General features: G+C 39.0%; 1 protein-coding gene across 1 annotated transcript; it reads right to left on the bottom strand.

The window, feature by feature from the left end:
- Window positions 1-638: 638 nt before the first annotated feature.
- Window positions 639-15375, bottom strand: CD164 (CD164 molecule). Its single transcript, XM_004422198.3, has 6 exons — window positions 15094-15375; window positions 12192-12278; window positions 10682-10756; window positions 9320-9355; window positions 5331-5387; window positions 639-3185 (listed from the first exon to the last, which is right to left on the bottom strand). The coding sequence occupies exons 1-6, from the start codon at window positions 15275-15277 to the stop codon at window positions 3019-3021; spliced, it is 606 nt and encodes a 201-aa protein (XP_004422255.1). The 5' UTR covers window positions 15278-15375; the 3' UTR covers window positions 639-3018.
- Window positions 15376-15855: the final 480 nt, after the last annotated feature.

Raw genomic sequence — 15855 nt, forward strand, 5'->3', positions numbered from 1 at the left:
TTCAAGCTTGGCACAGAGTTTTATATAATACCTGACCATACGTAAGGCTAATATGAAACCAAAAGTTCATGATTTCTATGGCAAAATTATTAAGTCCTCCCTTCTGGGTTTTAAGGCTCATAGGGGAGTATTCATTCTCTCTTCTTAGTCCAAGTGCTGTGATTTAATATGGAATATAATTTTTCCCCAAACATGGACCAACAGAAGATTTCACATACCAGCATGTGGCTTGGTACTAGATATTTATACCAAGTACTCTAAACAGAAGCCCAATTTTACTTTTACGTGCCATCTGAACTAAAAAGGCAGAAAGTCACAAACAAGCTTTCAGATATATAACAGATGGTATTCTCATAAATTCTTTACTTGGTAAACTAGAGCATAAGTAGATGATTTCTATTGATTTGTGGAAGATCACCTTGCATGTCACTCCCATAGGCATACCAAGTCCTCCCTCCAACGCTTATTTGTAAGGCTCTGTCCTCCAATGATGAATACATCCCTTAGTTATTATCTGCAATAAAAATTGAGTAACACAACTCATCCCCAAACAGACTGATAAGGTAAATCCACTAGCGTTAAATTTTATAATCAAAATGCAAAAAACACATTTCAGTTAATAAAAAAGAGCAGATTAATTCAATAAACACATAGATTTATTTTAAATCAGTTTGGTACACAATACAGATTGGTTTTGCAGTTTTTAACGAACCGAAATAGAAATTTCTAAATACAGCAGTGTCTGCCTGTGCAACAAATATCTGTAAGGTAAAATAAGGTATTTTGATAAGACCTACATCTGCGTGAACAAATCAGATGAAAAATCTGAAAAGGTTTCTATATACCTTCTGGATTAAAAAAACCCAAAAATTATCAATGACTCAAGATACTACATTGCTAAAGGAAGGGGGGAAAAGGCTGTGAGTTCTGTAAGAGTTCTTGCAAAACCGAACGAACTCCATATGATGATTCTGTTGTTAGAGCAATATTCAAAACTACAGAAGATGAGAAGCTTCATTGGCTACATTTTCACAAAAACTGTTAAATGTGTTGACATTAATGTGTGCCAAGCTGGTCATATCTAGGTAAATGACAATTATGCCATTGTAGCTAATTTTTGCCACTTTGGGAGGAATGGAAATGGTGTGTATTTTCAAATGAATCTGCTATCTTGCAGCACTCACTAAAAGCTAACAGCCATGGCACCATAATAAAATTTTTTGTGAGGTACCTAGAATATTACTAATGAAAACACAAAAATGTGAGGCAAACCTACCTTTTCCCAAAAACTTTTGAAGCCAGAGATTTTAAACAATTAAGGCACTTGAAAACATTAGGTGTATGTACAAATGTGCAAGCAAAACAAACTTTAGCTGTACCAGCAAGTAACAAAGAAACAGTAAATCTTCTCTTTAAGAACCTTTAATATACTTATCTAAATGCAAGGAATTTTGGCTCATGAAATGGACCAAAGCAACATGTCATTTTCTACTATAAAATATTGAAAACCAAGTGCTAAATTCAGCCACTAGAGGCTAAAGAAACTAAAACAAAAAAACTTTAATAATCTAAAAAAGCAAAAGCTCATTTTAAACTAACTTAAGCCTCTGAACTAACCCAATGTGTCAAAGGCAGGGGTGAAGTATCCCTCTAAACCCCCAAATCTAGTGCTTTGTAAGAAAACTAAAGAATAAAAGTATGCATGCTTATTACACTACGGGAAGCGAAACTAAGAAGAAAGGATGGGAGAGAGGAGAAAGAAAGAAGAGAAAGCACAATCCGTTTTTCTAGGGCAATCATCATTAAAAATCTACAGTAATCTCATCAACCAAAATCCTTGGATTTTCAGAAATTACAGTGCTCACATTTGCTGTCTCAGAACTTAAAATGATTGTCTCATTGAAAGTTAGTAAATGATTCTAAAACAACTTATTTGCTTCTTGCCTCATGAACATAGCTACTTTTTAAGAAAGCTTGGTGGAAACCCTTCCAAGATACAACAGTGTTACAATACTTTTTTGAAGTACAAAGGAAAATAAAATTAAATCAATTTTATCTCTACACTTTTTAACAGCCCTAAGAAAAATATTGGGAGGTTCCATATGTGAAGGCTTTCACCTTTGTGTAACATCCTTTAGCTTAAGTCACTCAGGTGTGAAGCAGGTGAGTTTTCAATGAAATACTAACAGTACGGTATCTAAAAGCAGGTTCACTACTGCTCACACCAGTAGTTACATCCTCAGACCATTCTTTACCTTCCTTAATGGCAAAGAACAAATCGCAAACATTGTAAGTTACAGTCTACCTTTCAGTCTGTCTTTTAAGGCACTGTTCTTTATTTTCTCAATGATATAAGGTGCTTCACAAGTATGAACAATCTGCTGTACTTCAATGGTTTGTATCCTTTCCATTCATTTCTTTAAATCTGGAATGTAATTCCTTGTGTGGCATCTTATTTCTAATGTAGAAAAAATAACTGCTATCAAGCACAAAATTTAACTCTAAGGATACAGTTTACTCTAAGAATACTAAATTTATAAATTTATTCCACTTTTGAAACGATAGCCAAAAATCCACCTGATTCTCATTTGGCACATTCTTCTCAATTCTGGTCACTAAACTACATCCTGAGTTAGGATGAAAATAATGCAGCTTTCAGGCTTTAAAATGACTAAATTTAAACCGCCAAAAGAGTCATGAGGTTGTCTCGCAGGACAATGTTTTCCATCACTTACAGAGTTACATTTGGCATGTCAAGAAGAGAGAACATAATCCCACAGCAGCAGCCATTTAAAATAAAAGACAGCCACAAGGATTCATGCAGAATATTTTAAATATTCTCGTTGAGCAAAATGATTTAGCTAATTTTCTTCAAGGATGATGCTCCAAAATATCCTATATGCATCCTCTGCAAATTTAAAGCTCTTGGAATAGTGTCTTCCATGTGGGACATCTTGCAAGATAGTATTTTGGTTTCAGTGAGTTACACGCCAGTCCTTGTTAATTTAATGGGTCTGTTTACAGAGTGTGGTAGTTTCGTTCTTTAGACTTGCAGAATTTATAGAGAAAGAAAATTACAGCCTGCACACCCAAGACAAGGACAATTCCTCCGATGAAACTGGCTGCATCAAAGGTCGACTTCCGCGCAGGTGGTGAAGTTGGAGTTAAAGTGGTATTAGTTGTACCTGTTCAATGAGATAGAAGAAATAACAATACTTAGTAAGTCTCAGGATGATTCTCTATCATAATTTCAAGCTCCACCTGAGCTTCTATTTTGCCATGTGTTAAATTCCATCAAGGGGGCCGGCCCGGTGGCGCAAGCGGTTAAGTGCGCGCGCTCCGCTGCGGCGGCCCGGGGTTCGCTGGTTCGGATCCCGGGCGCGCACCGACGCACTGCTTGGCAAGCCATGCTGTGGTGGCGTCCCATATAAAGTGGAGGAAGATGGGCACAGATGTTAGCCCAGGGCCGTCTTCCTCAGCAAAAAAAAGAGGAGGATTGGCGGATGTTAGCACAGGGCTAATCTCCTCACAAAAAAAATAAAAATAAAAAAAAATAAAAATAAATTAAAAAAAAAAATTCCATCAAGTATTTCCTTGAGTCAAGTATTTACAGCTAGAATTTACCCATAATTGAGGAGGACAATCATTTACCAATCCCACTCTTCATGCCATCCAGTGATATCAAGTGGGCAATATTGCCATATAACTTCAAATATGAAAGTGACAGAAAGATTCTCTTGGTTTATAAATTATGCCCTGGGAACACGTCAAACCCTTTTAAAATTTGCAATTTCTTCAGACTACACTCATGCACTGCTTAACGACGGGATACATTCTCAAAAACGCATCGTTAGGCAATTGCATCATTGGGCGAACATCATAGAGTGTATTTACCCAAACCTAGATGGTATAACCTAGTATACTCCTAGGCTATTGGTACTAATCTTATGGGACCTCTGTCAGATATGCGGTCCTTCATTGACCAAAATGTTGCTATGCAGCGCATGACTAAAGTATATATTTTTAAGTAAAAACTTTAACTACAAATTTAACTAAAAATATATATTTTTAGTTAACTGCTAGAGTAAATATTAATATTGATGTTGAAAATTCATACAACTTTTGAATCTTACTAAATACATAAGGTAAATAAAAATTCAGTTGCAATTTTTCAAATTACAAAAATAATCTTAAGTATCTACAATTTATAATTTCAACAAGCAAAACAACTTGTTATTAAAGGTATCTTAAATGTTACTCTGCAAATTTTATATTATGAGAAAGTATTACCTAGTTATAAGAAAATAAGCACAAAAATCTGAATTCCTTTTCAGGGACTAAAACATGGCTGTATAATAAGTGGCCCAGGTTTAAAATTAATTACAACTGTTCTGTATTTCTTCTTGTGAAGACAGAATGGCTTCATTGAAACTGAAAGGCAGCACAAGAATGAAACCAAAATAATAAAAAAAAAACATAAAAGATTCATCAGAATCAAAACAACAGTATATTGGGGCTGGCCCCATGGCCTAGTGGTTAAGTTCAGCATACTCCACTTTTGCAGCCTGGGTTCGTGGGTTCGGATCCCACGCGCAGACCTACACCACTTGGCGGCGGCCATGCTGTGGCAGTGACCCACATACAAAATAGAGGAAGACTGGCACGGGTGTTATCTCAAGGACAAATCTTCCTCAGCAACGAAACAGTACATTAAATATGAATAGAGAGAAGGGTTCCCAACCTGCGTACCTTCAGTGTCCTGTGGCATAACCTAAATACGATTTAACTAAATCGTATTAACTAATAACATGTCAAATCATGAACTAATAAAAAATTAATTTTCACATGTACTTTCAGGAGTTATAAAGGAATATAACAGGTTAAGAAATATGGTTGAGTGGCACATTTGGTAGTGATCTTGGCTTTTTAGACCTTTTTCAGTAAAAAAGGATGGCTATATTTTCTTCACTCAAATTGCCATGGTCTAATACAGCACACAACCAATTCCTAACAGTAATCAGTATTTAATTTTTAAGTTTTAAGAAATTAGATTTCACCTACAAGTTGTACTAAAGGGTTTTAGAAAAACATTATCATTTAATTCTAACGTGTCATGCCAAATGTGATTATACAATAAAAAACTAGAAGAGGCCTCTCAGCAAACCTATAATTATTGCTTTAACAGCCTACTATCTTGGTCCTTCAAATGTAAGAGATGAGTTTCAGTTCATAACTATTCCTGAATACAACTGGGAAACAATGGCAGACATAGTAAAAGGCAATGTGCACACACATCCTACCTCACTGTTGGTTTAAAAAGCCTCAATTACCTGATGTAGCAGCTGTGGTGGAAGCTGTAGAAGTGGAAGGCAGAGTTGTGGTTTTAGCTGGAATGTAAACAAAATGTATTAAAAACAAATTTCTAAACTTCCCGGTTATCTAGCATCTATCTTTTTAAAATAACGCTACCAACTTCAACATACTTTCAACTTTTTTAGAGAATAAAGGCTAAATTTCAGTTAATGGTTAACTAACATATCTACACATTCAGAATACTAGCTTTTAATGTATTTTAAAACATTAAGCAATATAAAATTGTATCTATGTTAATTAACATCTACGTATATATCTAAGTATAAAATCTATGTATATATGTGGATAAAGTTTGCAAAAAGACACACAGAAGGGCAAGAATTAGTGTTTAGGTGAGGGAACTATAGGCTCTTTATAAATAATCTTGCTTCTAAGACCAAAACTATTAACTTTAAAAGTCATTGTAAGAAACAAGTGCAACTCGGTATTTCTTATGTAGGTATCAAGATTTGCTTATCTTCTTAATTTCAGGGTGTCGGCAAACTTTTCTTAAAGGGAAAGACAGGAAATATTTTGGCTTTGTGCACTGTGTAATGCAAAAGCAGCCAAGGACGACACGCAAATGAACAGGCAAGGTTGTGTTCCAATAAAATTTTATTTGTAAGAACAGATGCCCTGGGGCCATAGTTTCCCCAATTTAGATTACAAGAGCCCAAGTGTAAGCTCTAGTCTCGCACACTGCATGAGTTCAAATAATCATCTGATGATGCCTTCAAAGAAATGCACACTCATGGGAAGAACTGGTTTGAATGTGAAAACATTTTAGGAACTAAAGCACTATATTGAGAGACTTCTGTTAATACTGATACTACTAATAGATACTAATAAACAATATGTTAATAATACTGATGGCTACGTCCACATACGTTTGTATCCTTTTCTCTCTCACTGTGAGCACTGCCACACACATTTTACCCACCCTGCTCATGGCTGGAGAATTAGGTCATCTCTTATTTCTCCATGCTATGAACATCTTACAGGGAAAGATCTGATCTCATCTCTGACAGGATTGATTCTTACACAGAATTCCTAGATTAGAGGATATGATTATTTTAAGATTCATAATCCCTTCAATGTTTTGGTTGCTTATACATTCTGTGTAACTCAAAAAGTACACTTTACAAACTAAACATATTATCAAATTCTTTTCAATTTTACAACACTATTACTAATTATGTCTGACAATGTTAGGGAAAAAAATTCACAAATTTGCTATTTGGTTCTCAACATCCGCCCTCTGAACATGGTAAAAAGCAATTCTTTTTTGTAAACAGGCAAAATACTTACATACTTTTACTTTTAACCAAAGTATTACATTGACAAATCTTCAAAATTATGCATTACTTAGGGAATATACCTCTACTGACCTACTGTATGTTCCTTTCATTTAAAAAAATAATTCATAGGTTATAAAAGCTGTTATTAGTGATAGAAAATTTAGAAAACACAGTAAAGACATTTAAGTAATCCCATCACTCAGAGGAACATGTTACTTCCTGCTGGCCATTTTTCTAGGCATGTATATAACAAAAAAAGGAAACTGTACTAGAACTACTTAGCACAGTTTGTCTTCCACTTTTGCAAGCCCTGGCTTCCTTCCACTTCCAAAGAGAGAGAAAACAAAAGAGAAACTCATGGTAGTGCACAGGAGAACCCAGTGTGGAGCAAGCAGGAGAACTACATCAAGACTCATGGGGAAGAAATTAAAAGTGGACCCACAACAGTTTTGGGTAAATTGTTTCCCCCTCTCTCCCTTTCTGTTCACCTCCCACCTTCTGTAAATTAGTTTTCTCTGAACATCTCCGCTTTCATCAACCTTTAACATCCTCCTTGTCAATGACTTCTAATGAGTGCTTGAGGTTTTTGACTTTACCACTTTTACCACTGTGTGCTCTGCAAAATAAGTTTTGCAGCATTTGCAGATCTCCACGGAGTTCAGTATTTCCACTGCAGCCATAATTCAGGCTACTGACACAGTATCACTGAAGGTGCAGTTGGGAAGAGCTGCGCACCACTGGCTAGCAAAAGCTGGTACAAGCTAGCTCATGCTGCCTAAGTCTTTCAAAATGAGTTCTTGGCCTTGTTATAGCATTTGACCACTTTTCCTCTAAAAACCTACACCTAAAACACATACAGTTTCTCGGTCACACTTCTCTGGGCTTTCTTACTTCTCTGCCCATCCCTACTCAGTTTCCTCTCCTGTCCTCTTCCCAACCCTTAGACTTATCGTTCTCTCGTTCCCAAGGGTTTGGTCCTCTAGCCCCATTCTCCTCTCTAAAAGCTGCTCTAGCGGACTCTACTACTGCCTGCACTGATTAACTTATCTGTATTTCTAGCCAAGAGCTCTCCCATCATCTCAATCATCAAGTGGTATCCTTGTACTTTCTAAGCCTATTTGCATATATCTGCAACTCTTCCCCTGTTAATTCTCTAGAGTTACTGGAAAGGCTATCTAATCTCCCTGTGTTCACTCTTGTCTCCTTCCAATCTCTTCACATTGTCAGAGTAAGTCATTTTATTAAAATTCAAGTGTCATCATATGGCCTACATGCTTCAAATCCACCAGCAAGACATACAAAGGCACTTCCCAATCTGGCTCTTGTCCTGTTGACTGTCCAGCTTAGCACTTCCTCACCTTGTACTGGACACTCCAATGCTACTCCCTGACCTCACTGTACTCACATCTCCTTCACAGGAGCTGACCACCCTCCTCTGCCCAGAAAGCCTCTCATATTTTATCGGGGTAATCTCAAGACTCAGTCAGCATCTCCAGTGTCATCACATGCCATACTACTCAATACGTACACTCGCCTACAAATCCCCCAAGAGCTGTGCCTACTTACCTATTTCATAGTCCCTATAATAGACAAAATGCTGTCTTACTTCTGTCTCCATATCTCTATCATCTAGCCTTGTGCTTGTCCTGAAGTAGTTTTTTTTCTTTTCTTTTTTTGCAGGGAAAGATTCGCCCTGAGCTAACATCTGTTGCCGATCTTCCTCTTTTTTTTCCTCCTCAAAGCCCCAGTACATAGTTGTATATCCTAGTTATAAGTCATTCTAATTCTTCTATGTGAGCCACCACCACAGCATGGCAACTGACAGATGGGTGGTGTGGTTCCACGACCAGGAGGCAAACCCAGGCCACTGAAGTGGTTGAGCGCCAAACTTTAACCACTAGGTTATCAGGGCTGGCTCCTGAAGTAGATGTTTTTTAATTATTTACTCTTTTTTTGAATTGGTAAAGATTTTAATAAGGAGATATTATCTAGTGCTGTTGAAGGTATGGTGAAAAACTTACCAGTTGTTGCTGGGAATGAAAAGCATATCTTTCTGGAAAGCAATCAGTATTGAGAGTCTTATCCTCTGACCTAGGAGTGGTGTTTGAATCAATCCTATCAGAGATGACAGCAAATATTTCCCTATAAGATGTTCACTGCATGGAGAACAAAAGATGACCTAACCAACCAACCAAGAACAGGATGGGTCAAGTGTGTACAACAATGCTTACAGTAAGAGGAAAACAATTCAAACACGTATGGACATATTATCCAACTTAATAAGTATATTTATTTAGATACGTACACAGAAAAGACTAGAAGAACTTAATGACTGAAAACATTTTGGTGTACCTCTGGATGATGGCAATTATAGGGAATTTTAATTTCCTTTAGGCTTCTGTATTTCCCAAGATTTCCACAAAATCCACAAAAAGCAGTTTATAGGCTCTGTGCAAAGCTATAGCAAATCTGCTCGGAGTCAATGAATGTGAAACACTGGAGTCATGTGTCAATGTCACAAACAGTACACATTAATTATTGTCGTCCAAGACTAAATATGTCTATAATCATACCAACAACTTTTAGGTATTTAATTACTAAAAAGTTATCCATCAAGAGAACTTAAAAATCCTGAAAGGAGGAGGACAGAGTCAATTATCTTGTATTACCTGTAGAATTGGTTGGCAATGGAGTGGGAGTGGGAACTGTTTAAAAAAAAAAACAAACAAACCATGTAAGTCAAAGCTGTCTAAACTATCACAATCTACAACACTATTTCCCAACCTACAGTCATTTGAGTAACACTTTCACAATTTTTACATTTAAGTATCACTTGCAGAGGAGACTGACAGTTGCTCTCACCCAATATCGGTCACCCCTTGTTTAGAAACAGAAGTACCAATTTTTAGTGACACTTCCTTCCCCCAAGAAAAGACATTTTGGAGCCTCCCCTGCAGCTAGGTGGCCATGCACAACTCCTAGGAAGCATCTGTAAGGTCGAGATGGGCCTCTCTCTTTCCCTTCCTCTTCCTGCTGGCAGGACACCAAAGTGATGGCTGGAACATGAACACTCACCTTAGAGAGGAAGGTCACAGCCCTTTTTGAGAAATGACAGTGTGGAAACCTAGAAGGAGCCTGGTCCCTGATGGGTGCTGAGCTGTTACTTGAGCCCAGGCTTCCTTTCCACAAGAGCAAGGTAAATCTGCCTATTCCTTAAACCACTGTAATTTGAGATTTTATGTCCTTCATATTTGAAACTAATTCTAACTGATGCAGCATCAAATAAGTAGAATTACTTATTCAATTTTTCTTTAAATTACTGTCTTTAAAAATGTTTTATTTAGTCTTGTTTCTAAGCAATAATATCATGAAACCACAAGTCTGATATAGTTATTAGTGTTTTCTAACACACATTCAAATAAATATTAAAAATGTTTGTTCATTTACCACCTAAACCATGTTATGCAGTCTACATAGGGTATAACTGTCTTATACTAATGAAATTCTCAGTTACAAAGTTCAAGTTGGGATGGGGAGATAGGGAAACCCCCACCAAAATTCAATAGTTATAGGCAGTCTATTCTCTGGGTAAAGAGTAAAAGTTAAAGAGTAGTCAAGTTCCTCAAAGTACAGAAAACGGATAAATACAGAGAAGATACATCTGACCATAGCACAAACTATGCTGGAGACTGAAAATCACCAGTACCATAACCAAAAAGTGCCAGAACAAGGTTGTCCAGGCCTGTAAAAGCAAAAAAAACAGAGGGTCTAAACTGCAGTGAATTTCCAGAAGAGTTAAAAAAAAAAAAAAAAAAAAAAAAGAGGCATCTGCACTTACAACATTCCACAACCAGCTTCAAAACATTGTCCTTTTAGCAATCAATATGAATATGCTATTCATATCTAAATTTCTAACAAGATGAGAGTTATGGAAATGCCTCAAACCAAATATGGAAATAAGGCCTCCTGAGGCAATGATCTTCCCCACCTCTCTGTGGCCACTTTTGCCAGCAGCCACTGTGAATACTCACCAGAACAGAAGTTTGTGTGGTTCACCAGCTGGCAATCACCAACAGTTGCATTATCTGAACAGTGGCTTTTATTTGCTATGGGGGGGGGGTGGGGAAGACGAACAATACCAATCATTCACTTATATTATCTTTGACTTGGCTGCTAAACTCAAGAATTGTTTCCAAAAATCAAACTCATGCATAAACACTTTGGAAGTCCACAGACCAACAAAATACTGTTATTCTCTTTTCCCCACTGTTTTAGAAATATTACACAAGATCTCTCCAAATGTTATCCTTTTAAAATCCACAGGAGTATATCAAATGGGTAAATCTGAAACGCTTAGATCTCAGAATTGTGGTATGACTACTGCACAAGGAAGGCTGCTAGAATCCACACAAGAGGGCTGAGTCAGTAGGGAGAAGAGGTCAGGATGTAATAAAAGCTTAGTCAACAGGGGAGGTGCCCTGACAGCAGCAGTAGGACCTCTCTCCAGATCTCTGCTTTAGTCTTCTACACTTTCTAAAACAGCTTCCTGGACGGGCAGACATGTAGCAAGAGTAAGGGAGAGCCTCCCCCAACATATCCCACCATAGGGCACTCAATCTTCCAAACTTGCCCAACTCCTATATAGTGCCATACATGCAAGGAGCGGCGCACTCTTAAGTTCCATTTTATGACCTAAAAAATGTGACTTCTACAACAAAGTTAATTTAACCCCAAATTAAGCTAATATCTTAATTTTAAAAGAGGTTTTCAAATTTTGTTATAATTTCCAGAACTCTTAAATTTTTCAATTAAGAATAAAGAAGCTTATTAATATGTAGCTTTGGCTTTGTCTTTATATATATTTTAAAAACCTGACTGTTTTTACTGATAAGAAAAAAATGCAACCATCTTACATTAAGAAAACAGAATAACTTATGCTGTAATCCCATGGTTCTAACAAGAACCTTATGGGCATTTCGAACTAGCTCCATAACTAGCTCTTTATCCCTCAAATTAAAGGTAACTTTAAAATTTAACAAAAGCACAGGAAAGAGTCAACTCTCTTCCCACCTTATTCTCCTCCCATACCTAAGGATCCAACAAAGTTTCACACGGTCTCCTTATAGTTCATCTAGCAGAGCTCCTACAGATGACAAACGCCTCAAACATTTTTCTGGGGAACAGTTTTCAGGGAAAAATTGCACAACTTTCTTTCACAGCTAATTTCAGTGTATTAGTGCTCTCTTAATCCTACAAGGGTCTAAAATGTCTCTTCCTTTAAAAGCTATTGAGCCGTAATTATCAAATCTAAGGAATTAATTAAAGGAGGGGCGAATGGGAGACAAGAAGAGATTTTAGGGGGAGGATTAAGCAATTGGCACTTTATAGAAAAGTATCTGATTTGCAAAATATATAGTGCACACTATCCTAACTGTTCCACAAAATTTTCAAATGTTCAAGAATACCTTGTAGTATATTTTAAAATGTTATAACAAAACAGTTTTGCATGCTCAATATTAAAGCAATTCCAAAGTTTCTTACCTTCTTTACATTCTATCCAAAAGCAGGTAGTGTTAGCAATGCTAGGATTAAAACAGGAAACACAGCTGTTTCGGCTTTCACAGGTTTCTGGGGGGGGAGGGGGGAGGTGTATGAAATCAATTAATTGGTATCTCATTTTGGGTTTGTACTACATATCTTTTTTAAACAACAGTAAGCATTACTACAGTACCAGAATTACTAATTAAGAGACCTGGTAAAACTTTATAGCCCATGGACAGACGAATGGATTAAAACAATGTGTTATACACATATAATGAAATATTGTTCAGGGAAAAAAAAGGAAATCCTGTCATATGCTACAATATGGATGAACCTTAAGGATATTATGCTAAGCAAAATTAGCCAGTCACAAAAGGACAAATACTGCATGATTCCACCTATATAAAGTATCTAAAATAGGCAAACTCAGAAGCAGAAAGTAGAATGGGGGAGGAAAATGAAGATTTGCTGTTTAATGCGTATAAAGTTTCATGCAAGATGAAAAGTTCTAGTGCTTATAGTTAATACTGTACTGTACACTTAAAAATTTGTCAAGAGGGTAGATCTCATGTTATACGGATTTTTTTTTTTTAACCACACACACAAAAATACTTCATAAACTGACTTACTAAGAAATTCCAATTATTATAAATGAGTTATGAAGCCAGAAGTCAACTCAACACAGAGGGGGGAAAAAAAAACAAGCTACTGGGAACACTCAGTACTTCATGGTATCTATCTAAACAATTCTTTTTTCAGGGCAACTCTTTCACAGACACTCAGGGTTTCTTGAGGCATTTTAAAGCATCCTAAAAATAAAAATATTGGAAAAAAGACTATGTTATAAGGCCAACACTACACATAGGGAAATCACTGCCCCAAACATGAGATGAAACATTGGCATTTTTAATAGTAATAAACACGTATTACAGGTTGAACTCAAGTTCCAATGATGCCCATTCTGAAAACCCCAGAGATTCGCGTAATTCATAAATCATCCACTCTTTCCAGGGGTCCTCCAAGACTATGGAGGGTAAGAGATGACACATCTGGAGGGAGCTACATTCAAGTATATAAAATTTAACAAGTTAGCAAGGTCTTTGTCAATAATTTTAAGCCAAGTGGCCCAGAAACACGACCTCGAAGAAGGCTAATTACAATTCAATGTCTGGACAAACAAATGAACTATAGAATTGGGCTCTGTTTTCCTAAAGCTCAATGCCTCCAAAAAAATCCCTGTTTGCTTTTTCTGTGCCTAAAAAATGGTTTTGCATAGAGACACTGCATTTCAATACTTCATCATTAGTATTTATCAGAGACTGGGACATTCATGGGGGGGTGTCACAAAGTAGAAATAAGTTCTTCAGAGGTTTGTATACAGATGGAAAATGCTAGTTTAAAACCTTTTGTGCTTGAAGATGAATGGGTAGCATAGTGAAGGTTATTTACCATGAATTTAACTTGCTACCTTTCAGACTGCAGCTTATCCAAGTACTACTTAGAGAAAACACAAATCATCTCCTTTGGACGCATTTCAATTACACAAAGGCAATTAACTTGATATTTCCAAGCTTCTCTTTAAAATAACCCACAACTACAATTCTGGGAGAAAACTGCCAAACAAGGAGACAAAACATATTTTGCTCTATCATTAAAAAACGTGCGGTAAGAATTTCTACTACTATACTGCAATTTATTTTCCCAATTTAAAAATTTTTGAATTTTACCATTACATATTTCTGAATCTAACAAATAACACTGTCTATTATATATTTTATTAAACTTTTATAAAATACAAAAACTAGGGAAGACACTGTAAAACAATATGACCGGTCTGAAAAAATTGGCGAGGTAAAGACCCTTACACTTCGGCAATTCTTCGGTCAAGATGCCAGTTATTCCTTACCCAATATTAACTAGAATAACCAATCACACTAAATTGCAGGTTTTAAATATCTGGGGTTTCTGCATCTTCTAACCTCAAATTTATCTTCCCCTCTTCTCTTTTGCGTTGTCACGGGATTGCCAATTTCTGCTTTAAGATTCAGTGTATGCCTCAACCAGTTCCCAAATGGTGTGCAGAGCTTAACAAAAGGCGTGTTCCTGATCGGGTTTTAGAGAATCGACAGACCTGGGTTCCAATCCCAGCTTCACAATCTATTAAACATATGGTCCGGCGGAGTTACTTTATATCTCCATCTACTTTCTAGGTTCCACCACCTATCTAAAACACTAATAGAGATATACGCCAAGCACCGGGTAGGCGAATGGGTACTTTTCTTCCTTTACACATACCCTAGAGTGTAAAGTTTTCATTAATTAAATGTTCAAACCTCAGACATATCCCATACCTATACGCAAAATCTATGCAATTAGATAGCAGACGACTTATTTTCTCAGATCCAAGTCTGAGCATTCATGTCTTTAAGTTTCTCTTTCCCTCCTTCGCCAACTTCTGAAGAAGCCTCCCTGCGGAGAGGACCCGGGTGGACCAACGCCTGACCCCAGGGATCGGGAGGGAGTTCGGTCCATCGCCAACTTCGGAGGCGCGTCGCCTCGCCCCGTCATCAACCCCATAGCGGCCACCGCGGAAGGAAGCCACGTCCCCTCGTCCGAGCCCACGGCGAGGACGGGTATTACGAGGCACTTTTAAAAAGCACCTCGGCATGGGACCCTGTGGGATTGGAAACAGCCCAACGGCCACCGAGGCTCGGCCGCCCCTTTCCCACTGGGGCGCTCCCACCCCGGTCACTCCGCGCTCGGCCCCGGCGGGACTCGGACGGGCCGCCATGTTGCCCGAGCCCGGCCCGGCCCGGCCCCGGCCCCGGCCGGCGCGCCCCGCGGGCAGGGAAGGTGGTTCGGCGGCAGGCGGGCGCAGAAAGCCCGTTGGGCCAGCGCCCACCTGGTACCAGAGTGGTGGTCGGCGGGTGGGTTGTCCCCGGCGTCGAACTCGTCTTGTCGGTGGGCGGTGGAGTCGTGGTTCCAGTCACGTTCCCGGTCGGTTTCGGGCTCTGAGCTGCAGTCAGCACACAGAGCGCGGCCAGGCAGGCGGCGGCCCGGAGCAGCGAGCGGGAGGGCCTCGCCATCGCGTCCTCAGCGCTGGGGTTCAGGCGAGAGCTGCGGCGCACAACACTCCGGCCGTCCCTCTGGGACCCGCGGCGCCGCTTCCGAGTCTCAGCTCCCCGGGCGGGAGCGCGCTGAGGTCACGTGAGGGCCCTCGGGCCGCGGCGTGCGGGGGCGCGGTGGAGAGGGGCGGGGCTCGGGCGATACCAACTGGAACCGTAGGGGGGGAGCAGGGGTATCGAGAGGACACCGAGGGACGCTGTTCCTCAAAGCGACTGTACCATAGCGAAGAAAGTGACTAGACACAGGAAACTATTTTCTTTTCCCTCAAATTACCACACAGGACGCAGGTGGGCTTTTCTCCTTCCTGCGATAGGGAAGGCTCTTTCCCTGGCTTAGATGGAACAACCTACATGATGTGGCGCTCGGCGTCCCCCGGAGCGACCAGCAAGGCTGTAATTCCGCGGCCCCACGTGACCTCCGGGACCGCGCCTCCCGGACCTGAGTCCAGCTGGGCGGAAGTTGTTTCTGCGCTGTGCAGTTAGAGCCTGGGCGGGAATTAAGTTTGTGCCCTGCTATTGCGTTCTCAAGGTGTTTGCAT

Source organism: Ceratotherium simum, chromosome 19 (assembly GCF_057802395.1).
Source record: "Ceratotherium simum simum isolate JZ-2026a chromosome 19, ASM5780239v1, whole genome shotgun sequence".
Lineage (NCBI taxonomy): Eukaryota > Metazoa > Chordata > Mammalia > Perissodactyla > Rhinocerotidae > Ceratotherium > Ceratotherium simum.

Excerpts from the sequence above, each read along its gene's own strand:
- CD164 (XM_004422198.3), bottom strand. The coding sequence starts at position 15,277 with ATGGCGAGGCCCTCCCGCTCGCTGCTCCGGGCCGCCGCCTGCCTGGCC. Across the intron at positions 10,757-12,191 it reads TTGGATAGAATGTAAAGAAG|CAAATAAAAGCCACTGTTCA; the intron begins GTAAGAAACTTT and ends CCCCCCCCATAG. Across the intron at positions 5,388-9,319 it reads ATTGCCAACCAATTCTACAG|CTAAAACCACAACTCTGCCT; the intron begins GTAATACAAGAT and ends TTTACATTCCAG.